We start from the raw sequence: 19,386 nt of genomic DNA on the forward strand, positions 1-19,386 counted from the left end.
ACAGAATACCCGAAGTGTTGCCACATAGTTTTAAATAGCTAGTGGCAACGATATGCTGCGAATGAAATAAGAGGCAAACGCTAGGTGTCGCTTTGAAAAATTTAGTGCTGCCAGATAGGAGTTGTCGCTAGTGTATCTTGTAGCACATAGATGGCGCTTATATGTAAGATGTAAATGGCGCAAGTATTTAAAAGACATTCACATGGAACTTTTAATTTTATATATATATAGTGTAATTAAAGTTTTTTATTTTGTTGTATACAAAATTTGCAAGTATAAAGTGATACATAATAAATAAATATTTAAATTTTAGCTTTTGGTCAAATTGATTTCAATAAATAAATATTTAAATTTTAGCTTTTGGTCAAATTGATTTCATTAGGTAAAATATGTTTGGTTTGATTTGGGGCATTTGTTTTTATTAGCCAATATGCAGTAATTTTAAATTGGTTCCTTATTTTTGACATGTATATGTTCATTTGTGTTTACAATTTTAGGCGATGTTCAGTTGAAAGTGATAAAATTGTCAAATTGGCAATAGTTTATGGGGCAGCTCTGAAATGTACTAAGTACCGTTAACCTAATATACATATACATATATATACATATGTACCCGATCATTGTTCATGTTGACTTTGGATGGGAAAAGCTGTCTGTTGCTGTTGTTATTGTTGTTGCTGTTGCTGTTGCTGTTGTGTCAACTGGCAGCCAGAGTCAATTCACAGTTCAGCCAGGCTGCCAGCCAAAAGCAAACAAAACAGGCACACACACATACATGCACACTCGCACACTGGGCCACAAATTCACACGCAATATGTGGACAAAGGACTATGGCAAAGCCTCGACCCCTACCGAATCGAGACACCCAAAAGATTCACTGACAGAAACAGGATTCGGGTAATAAATTACAAAATTTGACATTTTCTGTTTCAGATCCGTGAACGTGCACACAGCCAGCCGTTCCAGTGCACAAATATACGCACACACATACATATCTATGTACATACATGCACATAAATTCAATATATGTGTATATATATATATGTACTCATATAGAAAAACCAGGTCCAGTCGCTGCATAGCAGAAGGAGCATCGATGATGATGCGAACTGCAGGACTGCAGACTGCAAGTGCAACGGCAGCAACAACTGTTAGAGGGAAACAGCGGGAAAACAGTGGAAACTGGCGGGAAACTCATACGCAGCAATGGAAATGAATAGAAGCGCCCTATGCGGTCCACAGATAGTTAACTTGAAATTTATTATTTTACAGAATTTACAATTATCTGATTCAAATGTGCACCGAGAGCAAAGGATGCACTTTCATCTGCTCCCTGCCACAGACTCTGACGCTGACGCTGCCTCTGACTCTGACTCCGCCTCCGACTCTGACTGTGAATCGGATTCTGAGTCGTATTCCGCCTTCGTTGCCGCCTTTGCCACATCCGCCGCATTTCGACAGAAGTCACAGTCACGTTTTAAGGTCTGATTTAATTTGCTGTGGCCAGAGGAGCGAACTATCTCTCTCGGAATTATCCTACTTGCAAATGCTTCAACAGTTTTATTTGAACTGCGAAATCTGTAAAATATTGGCAAAACTCTAACGGAAGAATATTACAAAATATTTTACAGTTTATGAAAAAAAAAATCAATTTACTTATTTGATGTCTGATAGGAAATCCCACAGACGTTGCTATTATAATATATTTTGGATTTAAAATACTATTACCATAACAAGCATTAGGATATTTGAAAGATATTAGAAATCCCTACACAAATATGGCAAATGGCTGCATTCAATGCTTGAAAGGTTAATCTATAGACTTTACAAGTTACACAAAATGATTAATACTTTATCATTGTATTTTTTGAATAGTATACAATATTCAAATTTTTGTAATAATTTATATTTATGCATATGTAAATGATTATGAAAAAGCTACATTTATTCATTGCCTTCGAGTCGTCTGTATTAATACACAGAAATTCAGAAATAAGTTAAGGATATTCATGCAAAATTTTCGACAGTCACTGCGTTTCCACCCCCTTTTCTAACTTGTTTTCACGCACGCGCCTCTGCTCTTGAGCATGGCCAGCAGCGTCAGCGCAAAAGAGATGGCATGCATATGGTGGCCATGCAGGATCGCGACCTAGCATTGGCATTTCCACGGGCGAAAGGTCTTTCCAGCAGACGACGTTGTTGTTGCTGGCTCTGTCGTTGCCGCTGCCAGCATGTCGCTTCCTTTGTTCCCTGCGCCATGTCATAAATCATCATATAAGTGTATGCGTGTGTGTGTTTGTGTGCGTGCGTGCAGCACCTTTCCACGAACTTCTAAACGTTTTTCAGGGGCAAATGGCGTCACAAATTCAAAATTTGCCGTCAGTTTTATCCAGTTGCTCGCGAACCGCGATTCTTCGAGGCGATTTCGGCACGTTTTCGCTTTCGCCGTTGCCGCTGACGTCGCTGTCGACGTCGCTGCCGCCAGCAGTCGAGCAAAACAAATCAATTTATGACGAAGAGTGCAGAGGCAAAGTTAAAGTCATTGATAAGTGAACTGCCCAGCAATAGCAACAACTCAGCTAATAAACACAACAAATATACACCAATACATACATGCACGCATAACAACGAAAACATAGCGTGAAAGTAAATAAAAGCAAAGCGGAGATAGGATCGTGAGCTCGTGCAGCGATTTGGTGTGTTCTTTAAGCGGAGATAACAATAACAAGCGATCGGTCAACGTCAACGTCAACCGCTGACGTCGACGTTGACGCAGGCAGCGCCTGCAGTTTTGAGCGGCGCTCAGAGCTCGCAGCCGAAGCCCGAGCCGAAGACGAGTCAGTCGCTCGGCGAACGTGAAGCAAACAACTGTTACACAACAACGGCGCAGTCAGCAATCGGCAATCGGCAAGCAGCGCATTGAACTCTCGAGCAAATCGAACCTTTTGGCACATTATCAGCAGCCGAAATGCTGAACCGCTTTTATCTATTCGCATGGCTGTGGTGCATCTCGTGGGCCAGCGCAAGCGCTCAGCCAGTTATCAGCCACATCAGTCCGGATGTGGTGGCCCGGGTGGGCGACACCGTTGAGTTCAACTGCACCGTGGAGCATGTGGGCCAAATGACCGTCAGCTGGGCCAAGTCGGAGCCCAACTCGGCCGTGGTGCTCAGCATGCGCAATATGCTCAGCCTGCCGGATCAGCGTTACAATATCACCGTGCACGAGAATCCCGACCAGGATAGCGCCGTCTACAGCTTCCGCATACGCCAGATCGAGGCGAACGATAAAGGTCCGTACGAGTGCCAGGTGATCGTCTCGTCCACTGCAAAGGTAACGAAGAAGCTCAATTTGCTAATCAAAACGCCGCCCGTTATCGCTGAGTCGACGCCGAAGAGCACTACGGTGACTGAGGGACATAGCCTAGAGGTGACCTGTCATGCTGATGGCTTCCCCAAGCCCACCATTTCGTGGGCACGCGAGCAACACGCTTTATTGCCTGGCGGTGGTCATGTGCTGAACGAACCCACACTCAGAATAAAGGAGGTGAATCGTATGGATCGCGGGGGCTACTTTTGCATTGCCCAAAACGGAGAGGGTCAGCCGGACAAGCGCTTGATCCGCGTCGAGGTGGAGTTCCGGCCCCAGATAGCCGTGCACCGGCCCAAGGTGGCGCAGATGCTCTACCACACGGCGAACTTGGAATGCAGCGTCCAGGGCTACCCGGCACCGACTGTGGTGTGGTTCAGGAAGGGCGTACAGCTGCAGTCTAGCCGGAACTACGAGATCTCCAACACCGCCTCCTCATCGGAGACAACCACCTCGGTGCTCCGCATTGACAGCGTCTCGGAGGAGGACTACGGCGACTTCTACTGCAATGCCACCAACAAGCTGGGCCACGCCGATGCCCGACTGCATCTCTTCCAGGTCGTCGTGCCCATGCCCGCGTCGTAGGCCCATCCGGAGATTCCCACACACACACACACATGCATACACGCACACAAAAGACTTGAATTTCTACTTTAATTTTTTCGGCAATTGTTTGGTATTATGTCTTATATACGATATACACATGCATATAGAGTATATATACGTAATTGTCTGACAAGAGCTTCCAGTCGTATTATTAATGATTCTTTCAATTAACTCTGATTCCGTTTGAATGTTTGTGCCTTGAGAACTCGCTGCCTATCTGCCTCTCAGGCCTGGGTCGCGCTTCCACATACAAATAAACATAAATTCATAAATAATATATATAAACACATATATGTACTTCTTTCCTGTTCGAATCGAGATTATGCGCTCCCTTGTTGTTGTTTCTTATTTCTATATCGTCGTGTCGCCTGTCTTGGAGGGCTGTTTACTCTGTTGTCGTAAAGATAAGCGAACTTGCACTTCGATATTGAAGGGAGTTGACATAGACTGTTATCACGTATTTATTTGTCTATGTGGTTTCATAATGGTTCTTTGAAAATTCAAAATTCAAAATCATATTTGTTGAGAAAGGTGTCTGTAATACTTGATATGGTAGATAAGGAATAACTCTTGAATATGGTTGATTGATTGAGAAGGAGAGTGGAGCTAAGAGCTACATTTTTATATAATTTATATATTATAATTTATATATTATATGTTTTAAATTGAAGGATTTACAATGGACTGATTAAACTATGTAATTTAGATAATCGAGAGCTACATTTCTGATGGATCTTTTTTAAGCAAAACGAGGAATTTATTTAGACAATAATTGATCAATTGGAGGAATCAGAATAAACAGATATATCATGAGAATATGAGAAGAAAAAGCCAGATTAGTTTTAGGGAATGAAAAGCCTTTAGCCCAGATATAATATTTATATATTAATATTTAAATATATTTTATCTTCTTACCATTATTCGGACACTTGTGAGGGCATATCAGTTGTAATCAATTTAAATAATAACTAAAATTTCTAACTACGCTCAAACTAGAGAGTGAGAGAGAGAGTGAGAGAGAGAGAGAGAGAGGGGCAGACATAGAGGGAGACACGAGAGTTGGCATTTATGTTGAGCTGACTGGAGCTGTTCAAACTGCCAAAACATTTAACTCTACAATCATGGTTAAAAATGGACTTTAGTTCACCTCTTGATACCCAAACGCACACACACTCACCCAAGCACACACACTCACACAAGTGAGTTGTTCATTGTAATTGAGAAAAATGCGAGGCATTTGTAAAGTCAGACCCAAAGAGTCGTCGTCGTCGTCTCTGTTGCCGCTTTTTTGGCCCAAAAACTTGCCAAAAGCCACAGACGAGTAGGAATAAATATAATATATACCATAGTAGTATATATGTATATGCATATATACGCACATACATACTATATGTTGCCTACTAAGCACGTGGCCCATGAGGGTGCCATGCGGCGGACAGTTAACCACATGAGCGATGTCTCTGTGGATGCCAACTCCATTATGAGCGGGCGCATTAGTTTACCAGCCACTCGCCTTCCCGCCTCGCAGCCTCTGGCAGCCTCTGGTTGTCTCTCGTGGCCAGTCATGAAAATCAACACTTGCTAATGACTTAATTGTTTCCATTAGAAACTCGTTGCTAAATACATTTAGACAACATTTTTCATAGTCATTTTTTGCACATGTGTATTATCCTTTGGGGTCGCAGCAGCACCAGCGGGAGCAGCGGGAGCAATTCCTAAATGCAATCCTACACTAAATGTCTGTCTATATTGTAATTGGTGTTGTTGCCATTAACAACACACACACACACACACACACACACACACACACACACACACACACACACACACACACACACACACACACACACACACACACACACACACACACACTCCTACACACAATTGCATACGCACATGCACCCCAGTTGGAGTTGGAGCAGGGATTCGGAACTGGCTGGCTGCCTGGACACAGGACACAGGAACAGAGACAACACGTGCGCTGTTACAAGCGTTGACGCCGTCGGCTTCATCATTTCATTGTCTGCCTAGTCTCTGGGAGCGGGAGGATTGGGTGGCTGGCCAACATGGATGTCGGCGTTATTGATTTTTTGTCCAACCACCCGCAAAAAGTCGATTGGAACGCAAGTGAAACCAGAGTTTAGCATCATTTGCACTCTCTCCCTCCCTCCCTTGCCCCCTCTCTCTCGCTCACTCTCCCGCTGCCTCGTGATTTCTCTCGTTCTGGGGGTAGTTTTAGCTTTCAACCCCGCCGTAGAAAATGGCAAAAGTGAAACCCGTATGCGCTGCAGCCGCAGGCGATGCCTGCTCTCAGCTCTCGGTTCAACTGTAGCTCAACTGGGAGCAGTGCAGCCTGTCCAGCGTTCAGTGTTCAGGCGCTTGCGCATCTCGTCTCGTTGTTTACCTTTTTGGGATGCTGAGCGCGCTCTCTGGCTTCCACTTGGGCGAACGTGGAACGTAATCCAAACGGTCTTCCAGCCCGGAACGAAACGCGTTGCTTTGGTTACGGCTCGCACGCCTCCACATGCAGGTTCATTCGACTTGGACCTGGCGCGGCAGCTGCAGCTGCCGTGTGTGCCGCGCCAAACTTATCGTTGCCCATTGTGCTGTCCACGACTCCGGGCTTTGTTTTTACATTGTGCTCTCGCCTTTTACGATGTGCCTGTGATAATACCCAGCAACGCAGCGACTGCCCAGCTTCTATGGGCGCCCATTTCTAGTTGTAAACAAAAGGCGTGTTTTTGACTTTTACGATGCCCGCTGCCCACTGCACGATGCTCGATGCTCAATGCTCGATGGCCGATGTCCGATGTCCGACTCCCGTTGTCAGCTGCAGTTGCCACCAAGATGTCATCACAATAAAATCCGACAACGTCCTGCAACCAAATGGATCAACTTCATTGGGTGAGTAGCTCGTTTAAAGACGTTCAACAAGAAGGAGACAACGAAAAGAAAGCCATTTCCAAAACTTGAGTGCCAATAAAAATACTTGAGTGCGCATTGCTTGAGCGAGTGATCAAGTTAAACAGCTTGAAAAACGCACGCAGTTTTAAATGCGCTTTTTACACTTGATTGGAATCTATAGCTATTTACCTAATTCAAGGAAAGAGTGCCAAGAGATATTAAATAATGATTAAGCGAATATCTAGTAACTAAATTATTCAAGACAATCTGATTAAAAGCTTCAAGTGAATCATGGCAAGCTGATAAAGAGCTTCAAGTGAATTTTCATCTAATAAATTGTAGTTACATTAATATCTTATTGCAAGAAGCAAACTACCTTGTCTAGACTTATGATGGTAGAAATTTAAAATTCCATTTAGTTATCACAAGCTGTGAATAATTTATTAAGATTAAATTTAGCATGATGTAGGCTCTTGAAGCTTCTATTGTTTGTTTTCTAGTTATTTAGTGGTAAGAGCTACAATCTAATAAAGTAGTCTACATTGATAAGCCTTATTTATTAACTTACAAATTTTTGTTGGATGCTTTTATAAGTGATAAATAAGCTAATAAATAAATAAATGGCTTCACTTTTATTATAATAATTTTTATGGAACTGTTTATTTAAAATATCCACCGAATTTAAGTTAATAAATATCTTATATGTACTAAAATTAAAATTATTAAAATTAAAAAATATCATATTTTGTTACTAATATTAAATTTTTTTTTTTATTATTTTAACTTTTACATTTGACAGCTTTTATTATTATTATTTTTGTTCAAATATTTTTTAATATTCAAGTTTTTTTTTATTCAATATGATATATTCCAATTCAAATGTATTTTAATTCAATTATTAATTACTATTAGTTTTAAAAATTAATGTCAAAATAATAATTATCATTATGATTATTAATATTAAGTTATAAATATATATCAATTTGTAGATTTTTATAAAATTCAGATTATAGTTATTAAAGTAAAACATAAAATATATAATTTATACAATATTATCAAAGCATATATATTATAAATTTTAATATTAATCCACACAATTAATTTTGTTCGGAACTATTATTCTTCGTAGTTCACTTTAATTAACTATTTTGCATAATTATTACTATTATTATGCTCTTATAGCATTGAATGTCACAGCTATTAATTATCAAAAGAGATTACAAACTACGATTCCCGTTGTTTAATTGTCCGAATAATTGAGGGATTTAACATTTGAGCAACTAACTGTTCAGCTAACTAGATTCTAGTCAGTTAAACTATTACTCAAAAGTGCTTAACGTCTCGCATTTTAATTGCAAGCTCTTCCCCTTCTCATTGACTTTTATCATAGAATTAAGGCTCACATATTTTGCGCTCTTTTGTTTGGCATTTGATAAGTAGCATATGTAAATGTTAATTGTCACGCCCACCACCCATTTACACACACACCGAATTGTAGCTAATTATATATATATGTATGTATGTATGTATGCATGCATAACGGTGCGTGGGTATAAGTAATTGCATTGTAATTAATGTAGATATCTGTTTGTGTTTAAGAAGATAAATTAGTAATGAATTATCGATGGGGCTAGTGGAGCATTAATTGAAGTCTCGCCTTTGATTTATGATGCGCAATTTATAGATGAATGCATTCGCCAGCATCCGACACACATACACACACACTTGTATAGAGAGCGCCAGATGAAAAGTTCCGTTAAAAAGCGTTGCAAAAATAAGAGAAAAAATGAAATTACCAAACAAATTGCGTTGCATGAAAAAGTGCATCAATAAATAATAATTTAAATATTTTATTTTATGCGAAAAGCATAAAATGGAATTAGCCTGGGCCGCTGCGGCACGCTTATGCTTAAAGCCAAATATTTACGAAGCTGCGCTGGGATTGGCGAATGAGTACGGGTGGAGTATGGGGCTTAGGGTTGGATGGTCGGATGACAATTTTCATGCATGTCCTAGCAAGTTAAGGATGTCTCGTGGGTCGCTCGGCTCGCTGCTTGTCATTAATCCCAGCGCTTGGAGACAAATGGAAGCTGCTTTGCCGCTGACACATGGCTTCTGGCTGGGATTTCTGGTTGGGTTTGAATTTGGTTTTGAATTTTGGACTTGGTCGCCTGCTGCTGCTGCTGCTCTGCTGCGGTTGCGGTGCCTGCTCAAATAATAAATTTAACTAATTGCCTTGGCGATTGGCTAACAAAGACAACAAGCAGCAGCAGCAGCAGCAAATTGTGATTTGCATGCAGAACTTGTCTCTTTCATTAAAACGAAAACTTTATTCAGGCGCTTGGCCAGGCATCTGCAGCTGCCTCAGCAGCTGACTCTGAAATCTTAAAGGGGCGTTGCGCTGCCATTTGCAGCATGCAGCAGTTGGACATGAAATGCGACTCTGAATGCACTCGAACAGAAATGTGAATGTGCACGCGAATGGAACATTTTTGGCAACCCACCAAGAATTCGCAATGCATTTTTCAGCTACAGCGAAAAGAGCCAGAACAAACTAGAGAATGAGAATGAAAATTTAAAAAAAATTAATAGGCATGCAAAGGGTATAAGGATACGAAATGGGAATTCTATAAGATTGGGTAACAAATGTTTCAGACGAACTTATTAATAATATAAATTGAAGAGAGTTTTAATTTTATTTTTATGAATTGATTGATCTGCAAAACAAGACAAATTAGTTGAGCTATTTATTATTGCTGATGATATAATAGGAGTGAATGTAAAGTATTTGGCTCATATATAGGCAATCCTACGAGTACTTACATATTCTAGCAGCTTGATTCAAGTATAAAAATTAGTTTTTAGAATCTATGTACTAAGAACAAAAAAGTCAAATGTTTTGTGTAAATCAACTTGGTCTTCAATTTTAGCTGAGATATACATATATAATATGCCTTGTATATGATATACATATATGTGCTTAAACCTAACTTAATATAAATGCAGAATAACTTAAGTCTTCGCTTGCAGTCGGTACAAATTTAATTTAATATAATTACTTGGATTCTGAATAAATTTCGAATTATAACATAATTTTATTTTGCGAATTTCTTGCTTTCATTATAACGATAGTAAGTCAATGATGATTTTTTGGCACAATCGCAGAAAGAAATAATATAAATGTTTAGTTTAGAGTATAATATATAATTATAGTCAGAAACGCTCAGTCCTTCAGTGCTGTTACAGTCCCAATAAACGCTTCTCTCTTTGAGCAACTGCTTCTGAGATTAATATGCAGTCATAAGCTAACGATGCAAATCTAGATCTGTGGAACAAGATTTATCCAAAAACTGAAATAGAATCAAACTAAATGCCAGGCTAAAAGCAAAATGAATAAATACAAGGGAAACTATTTCGTTTCTATGCAAATGCGTGTTGGCCAAATAGATTTATGAGACACTGGCGCTAGCTACAGCGTATCTATTAGTCAGCCACAAACACACACACACAGTCAGAGAGATATATAGAGTTTTTTTTTTATAAATGTTTGCAATGTTTTTTGTTTTCTTTGGTTTGGCTCTTTTTTGCTGGGCCACATGTGGCGCCAACATTTTTGGCCAATACCCGGCAGTCGCAATTTGGTCAGGGATAAAAAGGCTGCGTCGTGTATTGTTTTAATATTTTAACCAATTTAGATAACTGTTTCCATTTGCAATTAAAATGCAGATGCGTTCGCTGCAGGCGGGGCTGGTTGGGCTGGTTTGGATGGCTGCGATGGCTGCGATTTTCCAACTGTAACCAACTCAAATTAAAACTTTTCCTTGACGGCCAGTGGGCGTGGCAATCGTCAGCGCAGCTGGGACGCACTTATCTGCATTGCACGCCTCGATATCACGTTCGCTCGCTCCGCGTCCTCTTCCCATTCCAACTTTCCCTTCCCTTCCCCCTTTCCCCATTACATGATTTTTTCTTTTTGCGTCAAATTAAAAAAGACATAAAATTTTGGGAGGGGGGGGTTGGTATGTACGGCAGTGCAAATGCCGCGTTGCCAACACATTTGCATGTTAAGAGTTTCGCACTGCGCGCATTTTATTTTAACAGCCGCAACCTACAAAGAGCCCCACAGCCGCCCACGCCTGCTGCCACGCCCCGCCACGCCACGCCTCTTACTGACGTGCAGCGGAAGTTGGTTTCGGTTGCGGGACTCCCAGCTTCATGCTGCGGTGCTGCCCATTTCTTTACTTCTCTTTGTTGTTGTTGTTGTTGTTGCTGTAGTTTCTGTTGTTGTTGTTGTTGATTCGTGGCGGAAGTTTTGTGCAACCGCCATTTTTGTGTACTGCGCATTGCGTTTGGCCAGAACGACGGGCGACGGACGAAGGACGAAGGACGCAGGACGTAGGATGCAGAAGGACTTCGGCTTGGCAGCCAAAGGAAGTGACAAGGCGAAGAAACATTTCGTACGAAACATTTAACAAATAAACACAAATATGAATGAGCTACTTACAACATTTGCGTTAAGTACAATTTACCACTCACTTGACATTTGAAAGATTTTCACAGCCACGAACAAGAAAACGGAGGAAAATTCCCTTTTGAAATGGGCTCTTAATGAGCTACGAATTTGTTTGAAAGTCACATGAGCGAAGTTGATAAATGTTTGCAGTTGCCCGCTTGTAGTTTCGACTAGTTTCTTGCTGCTAGAATATGAAATGGTGAATTTGATAAGGGAAGAACTTCTAAGAGTTTCCTAAAATATGTATAATTTATGCTAACTGATCTATTTTAAAAAATATGAAATTGAGATAACTATTCGATTTATCCAGATGATTAGTATAACAAATTGTATGCATTTTAAAATTTATTATATAATAAGATAATATCACAATTGTACTAATAATAATATTACAAAATTATAAAATTGATTCATAGGTTGTTCTTGCTTTGCTCACAGGAAATTTGTCTTGGCAATCTTATATTATTTTTATGCGTATGTATACATACATATGTTGTATTTCTGTATTATATATATAGTATATTAATATGCTTTTGCTTACTGTAATGTTACTACAGAAGATTGAACACTCCAAAACTTTCGAAAATAAATATTCTGAAATATCACTCAGTTGCAATACATTCACACACTTATGATGGCATAATAAATGTGTTGGTAATCTTATAGGATATGTAAAATGTTGAATATATTGGATATATATGCTTATAAATAAGATAAGATATCTATATATGTATTGTATATATGCTTATAAAGAATATCTATATCTGTGCACCTACATCTATTATACATGTATATATTTATATCTATATCTATACGCACATCTCTTATGCATGTGTACGTATGTATGTAAAGTTTTGGCTAACTATATACTTATAATTTATTATTATAATATAATATAAATAAATATCAATGTATATTTCAACATTATATTCAACTGAAGTGTACCAAATCTAGAAGCCTCAAAGTGTTTATATAAAGTAACTAGAGAACTCCATCTGGAGCCAGTGACTGGGTTCGCACTTAGCTAAATTAAATGTGGAGCTTGTTTTTCAACGTGTCCGACAATTTTCTGGGGAACATAAATCAAATAAATGTCCATTATGATCAAAATTTGCTGCATAGCCGAGCGAAGCATAGATTCAGCTTTTAGCTTACAGCTTACAGCTTTTAGTTTTCGGAAGCCAGAAGCAAAAATCCGATGCCAAATGATATGCAATTTATCTACCGAAAATCTAGCGAAATCTGCTGTGTAATGAATGTCCCTGTAATATCCTTATGCGCGTGCATAAGCCCGCGCAGCACCCAAAGTGGGTTGAAATGGCGAGGACATCATTTGCTTTAAGAGTTTCATTATAACATGCATCGCACGCTCTTCTTTATCACTGCGCAAGGTTGCGCTAGAGCTGGCGCAGGAGCAGGAGCTGGAGCAGGAGCTGCTGCTACTGCTACTGCTGTATCTATCAACATCAAAGTGCGCCATGTCCTTGTGTCCTGCGTGCTGCGTAGAGCGAAATGCCACTTGGCTCATGGTTAGCCCGCATCATGCCAGCAGATTCATGGCCATGTGCTGGGCCACATTAAAACGTTGCCAATGCTGTGTGCGTGGGCGGCCAATGCCAATCTCCATCTCCATCTCCAGCCCCATCTCCATTCCAGTTTCAGTCCCCCTCTCAATCCCAATCTTAACCTTGCTCCTGTGCACCCGTACATATAAATATACTGGCGCAATCGCCGGCCTCGTCGTCGCATCTGCAATTGCGTATTGCTGCGCCAGTCCTTAAAGTACGAAGCACGAGCCACGGGAGTTGGGAGTGGGAGTTGCGTGGGAGTAGGTAGAGCTGTCTGCGTCTGTTTTTATGTTTGTGTATTTATGTTTGTGTCTGATGCTAATGCCGATGTGGCTGGCTGCCTGGCTGTCTGCCTGGACATGGGGCTAGAGGTGTGTCTGGACTTTCCACTTTTGCTTCTTGTCGTCCTAGTCGTTCCGCTAAACCCCACAGGCCGGAGCATACAATTTGCATATAATTTGCGTTCATTTTATTTTATTTCACCCGGCGAGCTGCCGCATCCGACTCACTCTCTCTCACTCTCACACACACACACACTCTCTCTCTCTCTCTTTCTCTCTCCGTTTCTCTGTATGCATTGCACTTAACTTGTCTGCTGGGCGTGGCAGCGCCTACACGCCGCTCATTGAGCCACTTTATTGATAGCTCAATATAACGCTCGAATCATGCTAGTTATTTAAGCCCGAACAAGTCGTTCTCAGATTGACGCCCCCAATTATACGTAGAGCACGGCACAACTATGTATTATAGCTACATCAGTTCCAAGGGAAGCACTGCCTCAGAAGGCGATCCTTTAAGCAATAGGGGTCGATAGAAGCTGAGCTGTTTTAGCAGAAGAAATTGAACAGTCCAATGATTGATGTTTTAGTTTGAATAAGAGTTTAGGGTATTACGAAGCAAGTCTAAATATTAAGTTATCGGTGTCTTAGCTTATTGCATGATTGGTTAGGATTAGATTTCTAGCTAGCTCAGTATATCATTAATTTTTCTAATAGATTTCTATTGGTTAATTTCCCACTATGTCATTTACTCTTCTATTATAATTCTTTATACAATTTACAATTGTTAGTTTTTACTATTCATAGCACTGCATATACCTAACCAAATTTCGGCATTTTAAAATATTTCTATGTATATGCATGAGTCAAGCTTTGATGCTAGGTCTTATAAGGGACGTCCAAAGCGACTGGCTTGACTCAAGAAATAAATTGTTATTCATTTATGGTCTACTCTTCAAGCTGTATAATATAAATATATTAATGAGAAATATATAATAATTTTTTTTATTCATATACTGTTAATATAAACAATATTTATTCCTAAAACTCTCGAAGCTTACAGGAAATAAAATTCGTATTGATGTTTAGTATAGGCCAATATTAAAGTTGACGTAAATAACAATTCATATAAGTAAAGAGTTAGACTTATAGAATCATGAATTAAGTTCTTCGTCCAGTTGCCGCTTGCAGCTGAATTCGAGAGAGATTTGAGGATACAATTCAGAGATTCATCTCTTATTGCTGCACATCTAGCAAAAGCTCAATCAGTGGCTCTGCTTTATTCGATCTGTTGGAACTTGTATGCAGTTGCCATGCTGAATTTTATGCACTCGCATATAGTATTCCAACTAATTAATTCTTTAATGCACTTCGAATGTGTCGTTTGCATTAATGTAGCTCGCCTGCTATGTTCGCAGCTCGCAGTGGATATTCGCTGGGGCCATTTACATAAATTCAGTGAGAAATGCAGCAGAAGTGCCCCCTAGATACACTTATAGATATGGCTAATGGGTGAATCAAACGATGGGGCTGGCAATCTCTGTATTGGGGCTGGCATTATCTGGTCGCTTGGTGGGCAGTTAGATGGGGCTTTGGGACTTTAATTACACTTTGAATGAATGCTAATTCATAATTGAGTATGTGAGTGCAACGAGCGCAGCTGCAGCTGCTGCATCTGTATCTATAGCTGTATCTGCATCTGTGTGTCTGTGTGTGTGTGTGTGTTGCCTGAAACTGCATTCAGACGGCCATGCAATTATGCTTGTTTAATTTAAAGCAAATTTATGTGCAACACGCTGCGACAGCAGCAGCAGCAGCAGCAGTAGCAGCGGATAAAATAAAGCTGGCCATGGCCACTCTGAATTTATGCGAGCACACACACACACATACACACTCTCGCATTCAGTTAGTTTAACAGGCAACATAAAAATGCTTCAAAAACTCTCAGCCAGGACATGGCACAGCGAGCGGCTGTGGCAGCTGAAAATTATTTGTGCATCCGGCACATCTAGCTCCGTGTGAATCGCTCCGCGTGGTCCTCTTAGCCAAAAGGGTCCAGGCGTGAGTTTCATGGCGTCTTTTACAGTCGTCTTCCGCTCCCGATGAAGCCATTTCGCCAGCGCTGGCTAAGTGAAAATATGAGCGTGCGGAAGCCAACTAGATTTCCCCAGTCCCCCATCTTCGCACTTCAGCTCCTTGCGCACTGTTGTGGGCGTGGCAGAAAATTTCAAATGGAATGCTCAGCACAAATTGAAAACAAATGACGCGCAGGCCTTTTTGGCTTAAAAGCAGACAGAGAGAGAAAGAGAGAGGGAGAGGTAGAGCTCCAAAGAAAAAAGGCTAAAATAATTTTTACAATTTTACTCGACTGGCCTTTCATTTAGATTTTGGCAGCGTGGCGCTCCTGCCGTTGGCCCTCCCGCCGCCTGGCGTTTTATGCAGCCCATTAGGGTACGTGGCCAAGTCCTGTGGCAGCCGGCCATGCCTCTGGCCCCCATAACTCACAGCGAATGACCTTCTGGCCGGCGCAGTCCGAGCGAGAACTGGCAGAAAAACTATGGCTGGCAGACCTTTTAATTCCTCGACAAGGCTGCAACACGGGCCAGTACATGGGCCAGGACACGGCAACTGGCTGACTTTTAAGCATTTGCCTCGTTTTGCGTCTGAGCTTTTTAAGCGATTGCCAAGCCATGATAAATCGCTGGACTAATTTAATTAAACTTTACGGCAGCGCACAAAATGCGAATTCCTGCCCAACTGCTGCACTGTTCCATTTTCTTATCCTTGTCCACATGACTTGCCCAATTTATGTGCTCGCCCAGCACTCGGCCAAAAAGAGTCTCCGGACTCGTGAGCCGGAAGCGAATTGCAACAGCAGCTGCAACTGCAGCAGCAGCATCAGTATGACAGTCACATACCTGCACAGATAAAGGATCCAATTAAGTTTATACAAATTATTATGAATGCTGAGCTTGCCGGCTGCATAAAGGCAGCCAAAGTTGCCAGGCTGAAATTAAAATTATACCTATGTATAACTGAAGAACTTAATGGTTTTCATTTAAAGCCAGTCATTATACATAACGAAGGAATAAATTGGATGCTCGTGTGGAAATAATCTTTTAAATCGATGGTCAGCCCAAAGCTGTTCGACTGTGGACAAACTGCTAAAAGTCGTGAAGGCACGAGTGGACAAGGAGGTGGAGGAATGTGCAAGTAAGGTGGTAAATACATATAAGTAAATGGAGAAAGAGATTAACTATATTAATATGGGACTAATAGCAAATATTATGTGTAAATCAAGTTAGCTTATGATAAGTTCTCTATGTAATGCTACATGGAATATATAAAACTTTAAGGTCTACTATTACAAATGAAACTTATGTAGACCAAGAGAGAATGCAGGCGCAGTAGGTTTAATGCACAAAAAAATATATTTATATATTAGTGAATAAATTTAAGAGCTTTTGAACAAGTGGCTTAAGTACAAAATATTGCTGCTTGGTATTAAATTATTAAATATATTCAATTATTCAGTCGTAATATATAGTATATGCTTAAATAATGTTTTTATATTCAGTTGTGTTTGAGTAGGCGTGTAAGTCAGTGTATATGCATACGTATACCATGTATATGTATTCAACACATTTCAACTTTTTTTATTCTATTCTATTATATAGTATGTAAATAGTATGTTAATTTCATTTTCATTTTAGCCTTCGCCTGGTGCTAATGACGTCAGTTTAGATGCGATATGGTTGGATGCGCTGGCAGTCTAACCGCGTATTTGGACTGTGGAAATCTCAAGATCTCTAGGTAGCGTTTAGTTTCACAGCAACTTGTTAGCATTAGTTAATCTTCGTAGCGCTTTAATTACTGAGTAGATTAGAAAAACTCTAAAGAGCTTGGAATTTTAAAGAGCCCAAATTAATTGTCTCTTAGGAAATGTCTGTAATATTAAAATAAAAATAATTTTAAAAAAAATGTAGCATAACATTGTAGTAAAATATTGCAGCATACTTTTAGACATACGGAAAATTACTCCTATACTACGATTATTCTATATATATATATGGACATTTTATTATATTAGTGAGCCAGTTATAAGTTATCAGAAGCTTAATTTGTAATAATTAAATAGTTGAATGAGAAGACTTTAAATTAAAGCATTATTCTGTCATAGCCCCAGGATATGCATGCCAGAGCTGATTCAAACATGAAATTGGTTAGCTTTTAAGCACAAAGACTATAAATTGCATATATAAACCATGAAGTTGGCAAAATTATTAATTTGTGAATTGATAATGAGGCTGTTTGTTTGTTAGTTTGTGTATTTATCTAGTTGAGCGTTGTGTAAAGAAAATCTCATTACGCACATTTGCGAGCGTCATAAATAAACACAGTTCTGCTGTAAATTACAGATTATAATGAAAACTAAAATGCAGCTGGGCGCAGCATGTGGCAAGGACACGGATGCGGACAGATGTGAGCTCGGACACGGATACGGCTGTGGATGCGGATGCGGATGAGGTTATAGACGAGGATGTGGATGTGAATACAGATGCAAATGGTTGGCAAACTAGCAAAACGTTTCGAGCGAATGCCGATAGTTGGGTTGGACACATATATAAATTACAAGTTCATTCTGATTTAATTGCACATTTGTGAATGCAATTTGTTGGGCCGAGTGCAAATAAGTATTATATTAAGTATTATGTTGTGGCATTACGTATTTGCAGCTTAGAAGCATTACGGGTATTCCAGGAGCAGAACCAGCAGCAGTCGAGCAGCCATTTCCTGTGGCTGCGTTAAGGATGCACACAATTTTAATATTAAATGCGATGCGATGCGAATGGACAGAGCAGGCGATGGCAGGAGCAGAAGCAGGAGCAGAAGCAAAGGTAAGTTGGGTATTCAGGTGAAGGGATACTTTCGGCAGGGGCAGGATTCTATGCTGCCCAGCAGGACATCTGCTCGCTTGTCGCAATTTCGTTTGGCAATGGGCAAAGTTTGGCGTCAAGTATTCGATGCGCTTTTGTTTGCCTTATTTCTCAAATTGTTATTTTACTTCTGGAAAATTTTCAGCGCTCTAGGCAGATACGGACTGCAAAAACTTTGCCCTGTATTTATGGCACTTGTTATTGTTCTATCTACAGTTGCTGCTGCTGCTGCTGCTGAGGCTGAATTCGATGTTGCTGCTTGCTGTTGCTGCTGTTTTTCTGTGCCCAGCCAAGCCGCAAGGTGCGTGGCATTTATAAACTTCCCAGAAGCACGAAAAAACAAGAAACCAAAACCGAAATTTGGTTTCAATGAATGGCTGCGACATTGCATTCCTCGACATTTACCAGATTACTTTGTCTTACGTCCTTAAAGCAAGGTAATAAAAAATACAAGTACTTTGTGGTCAGTGCTAAACAGAAACGCTCCCGTGACCTACCCTGTAGTTCCGGGCTTTTGTTTATAGTGCATACGAATGCCATTGTCAATTATCAGAAGCTCGTCTCTACAGGTATCTCACAGGGTAGAAAGAAACAACTCAAACTCAGCTTAATGAATACGCGAATCGCAAATAAAACGTGAAAAGTGATTAAACTTGTTTGAAGTGACTAAAAAGTAAATATTACAAGGTCTCATAATATGTTTACAATTTACATACAAAATTTATATTTCTTATTTGGCAGATATTCTTCTTTGTCTAGAGACAAAGTTTTAATGCGCAGCTTAAGACATACAAACTAACTCTGTTAGGGTTACCTAAGTTCATTTTTAAACTTTTTCACTCTGATAAGAAACAAGCATAAATATTTTAAGTTCATGCATAAGCGAAAATATATTTTTAGATATATTTCAAGTATGAGCTAGCTGAAAAAGCATATATAGTATATATGTATATATTATATACATACATACATCCTCGTATTTAAGGGAAGTACATATAAGGAAAGAAATAAAAAAATAAATAAATAATATATAAATAATATTTTAAAAATAATATTTTAAAAATCATATATAAATATTATATAAAAACATATTTTATAAATATTATTAAATAAAAAACAATTTTAATACATTTTATTTTATTAATAATATTATTATTATTTTTTGATTATTATATATTTTGTATTATATATTATTAATAGAAAATAACTTGAA

The 19,386-nt window shown here is 39.6% G+C and overlaps 1 protein-coding gene across 1 annotated transcript; it reads left to right on the forward strand.

Annotated features, from left to right (window-relative positions):
• The first annotated feature begins 2,826 nt into the window (after window positions 1–2,826).
• Window positions 2,827–4,250, forward strand: LOC6573721 (protein amalgam). Its single transcript, XM_001999744.4, has one exon. It carries the CDS (start codon window positions 2,969–2,971, stop codon window positions 3,950–3,952), a length of 984 nt encoding a protein of 327 aa, XP_001999780.2. The 5' UTR covers window positions 2,827–2,968; the 3' UTR covers window positions 3,953–4,250.
• Window positions 4,251–19,386: the final 15,136 nt, after the last annotated feature.

This window comes from Drosophila mojavensis, unplaced genomic scaffold, assembly GCF_018153725.1.
Source record: "Drosophila mojavensis isolate 15081-1352.22 unplaced genomic scaffold, ASM1815372v1 contig_16, whole genome shotgun sequence".
NCBI classification, from domain to species: Eukaryota; Metazoa; Arthropoda; class Insecta; order Diptera; family Drosophilidae; genus Drosophila; species Drosophila mojavensis.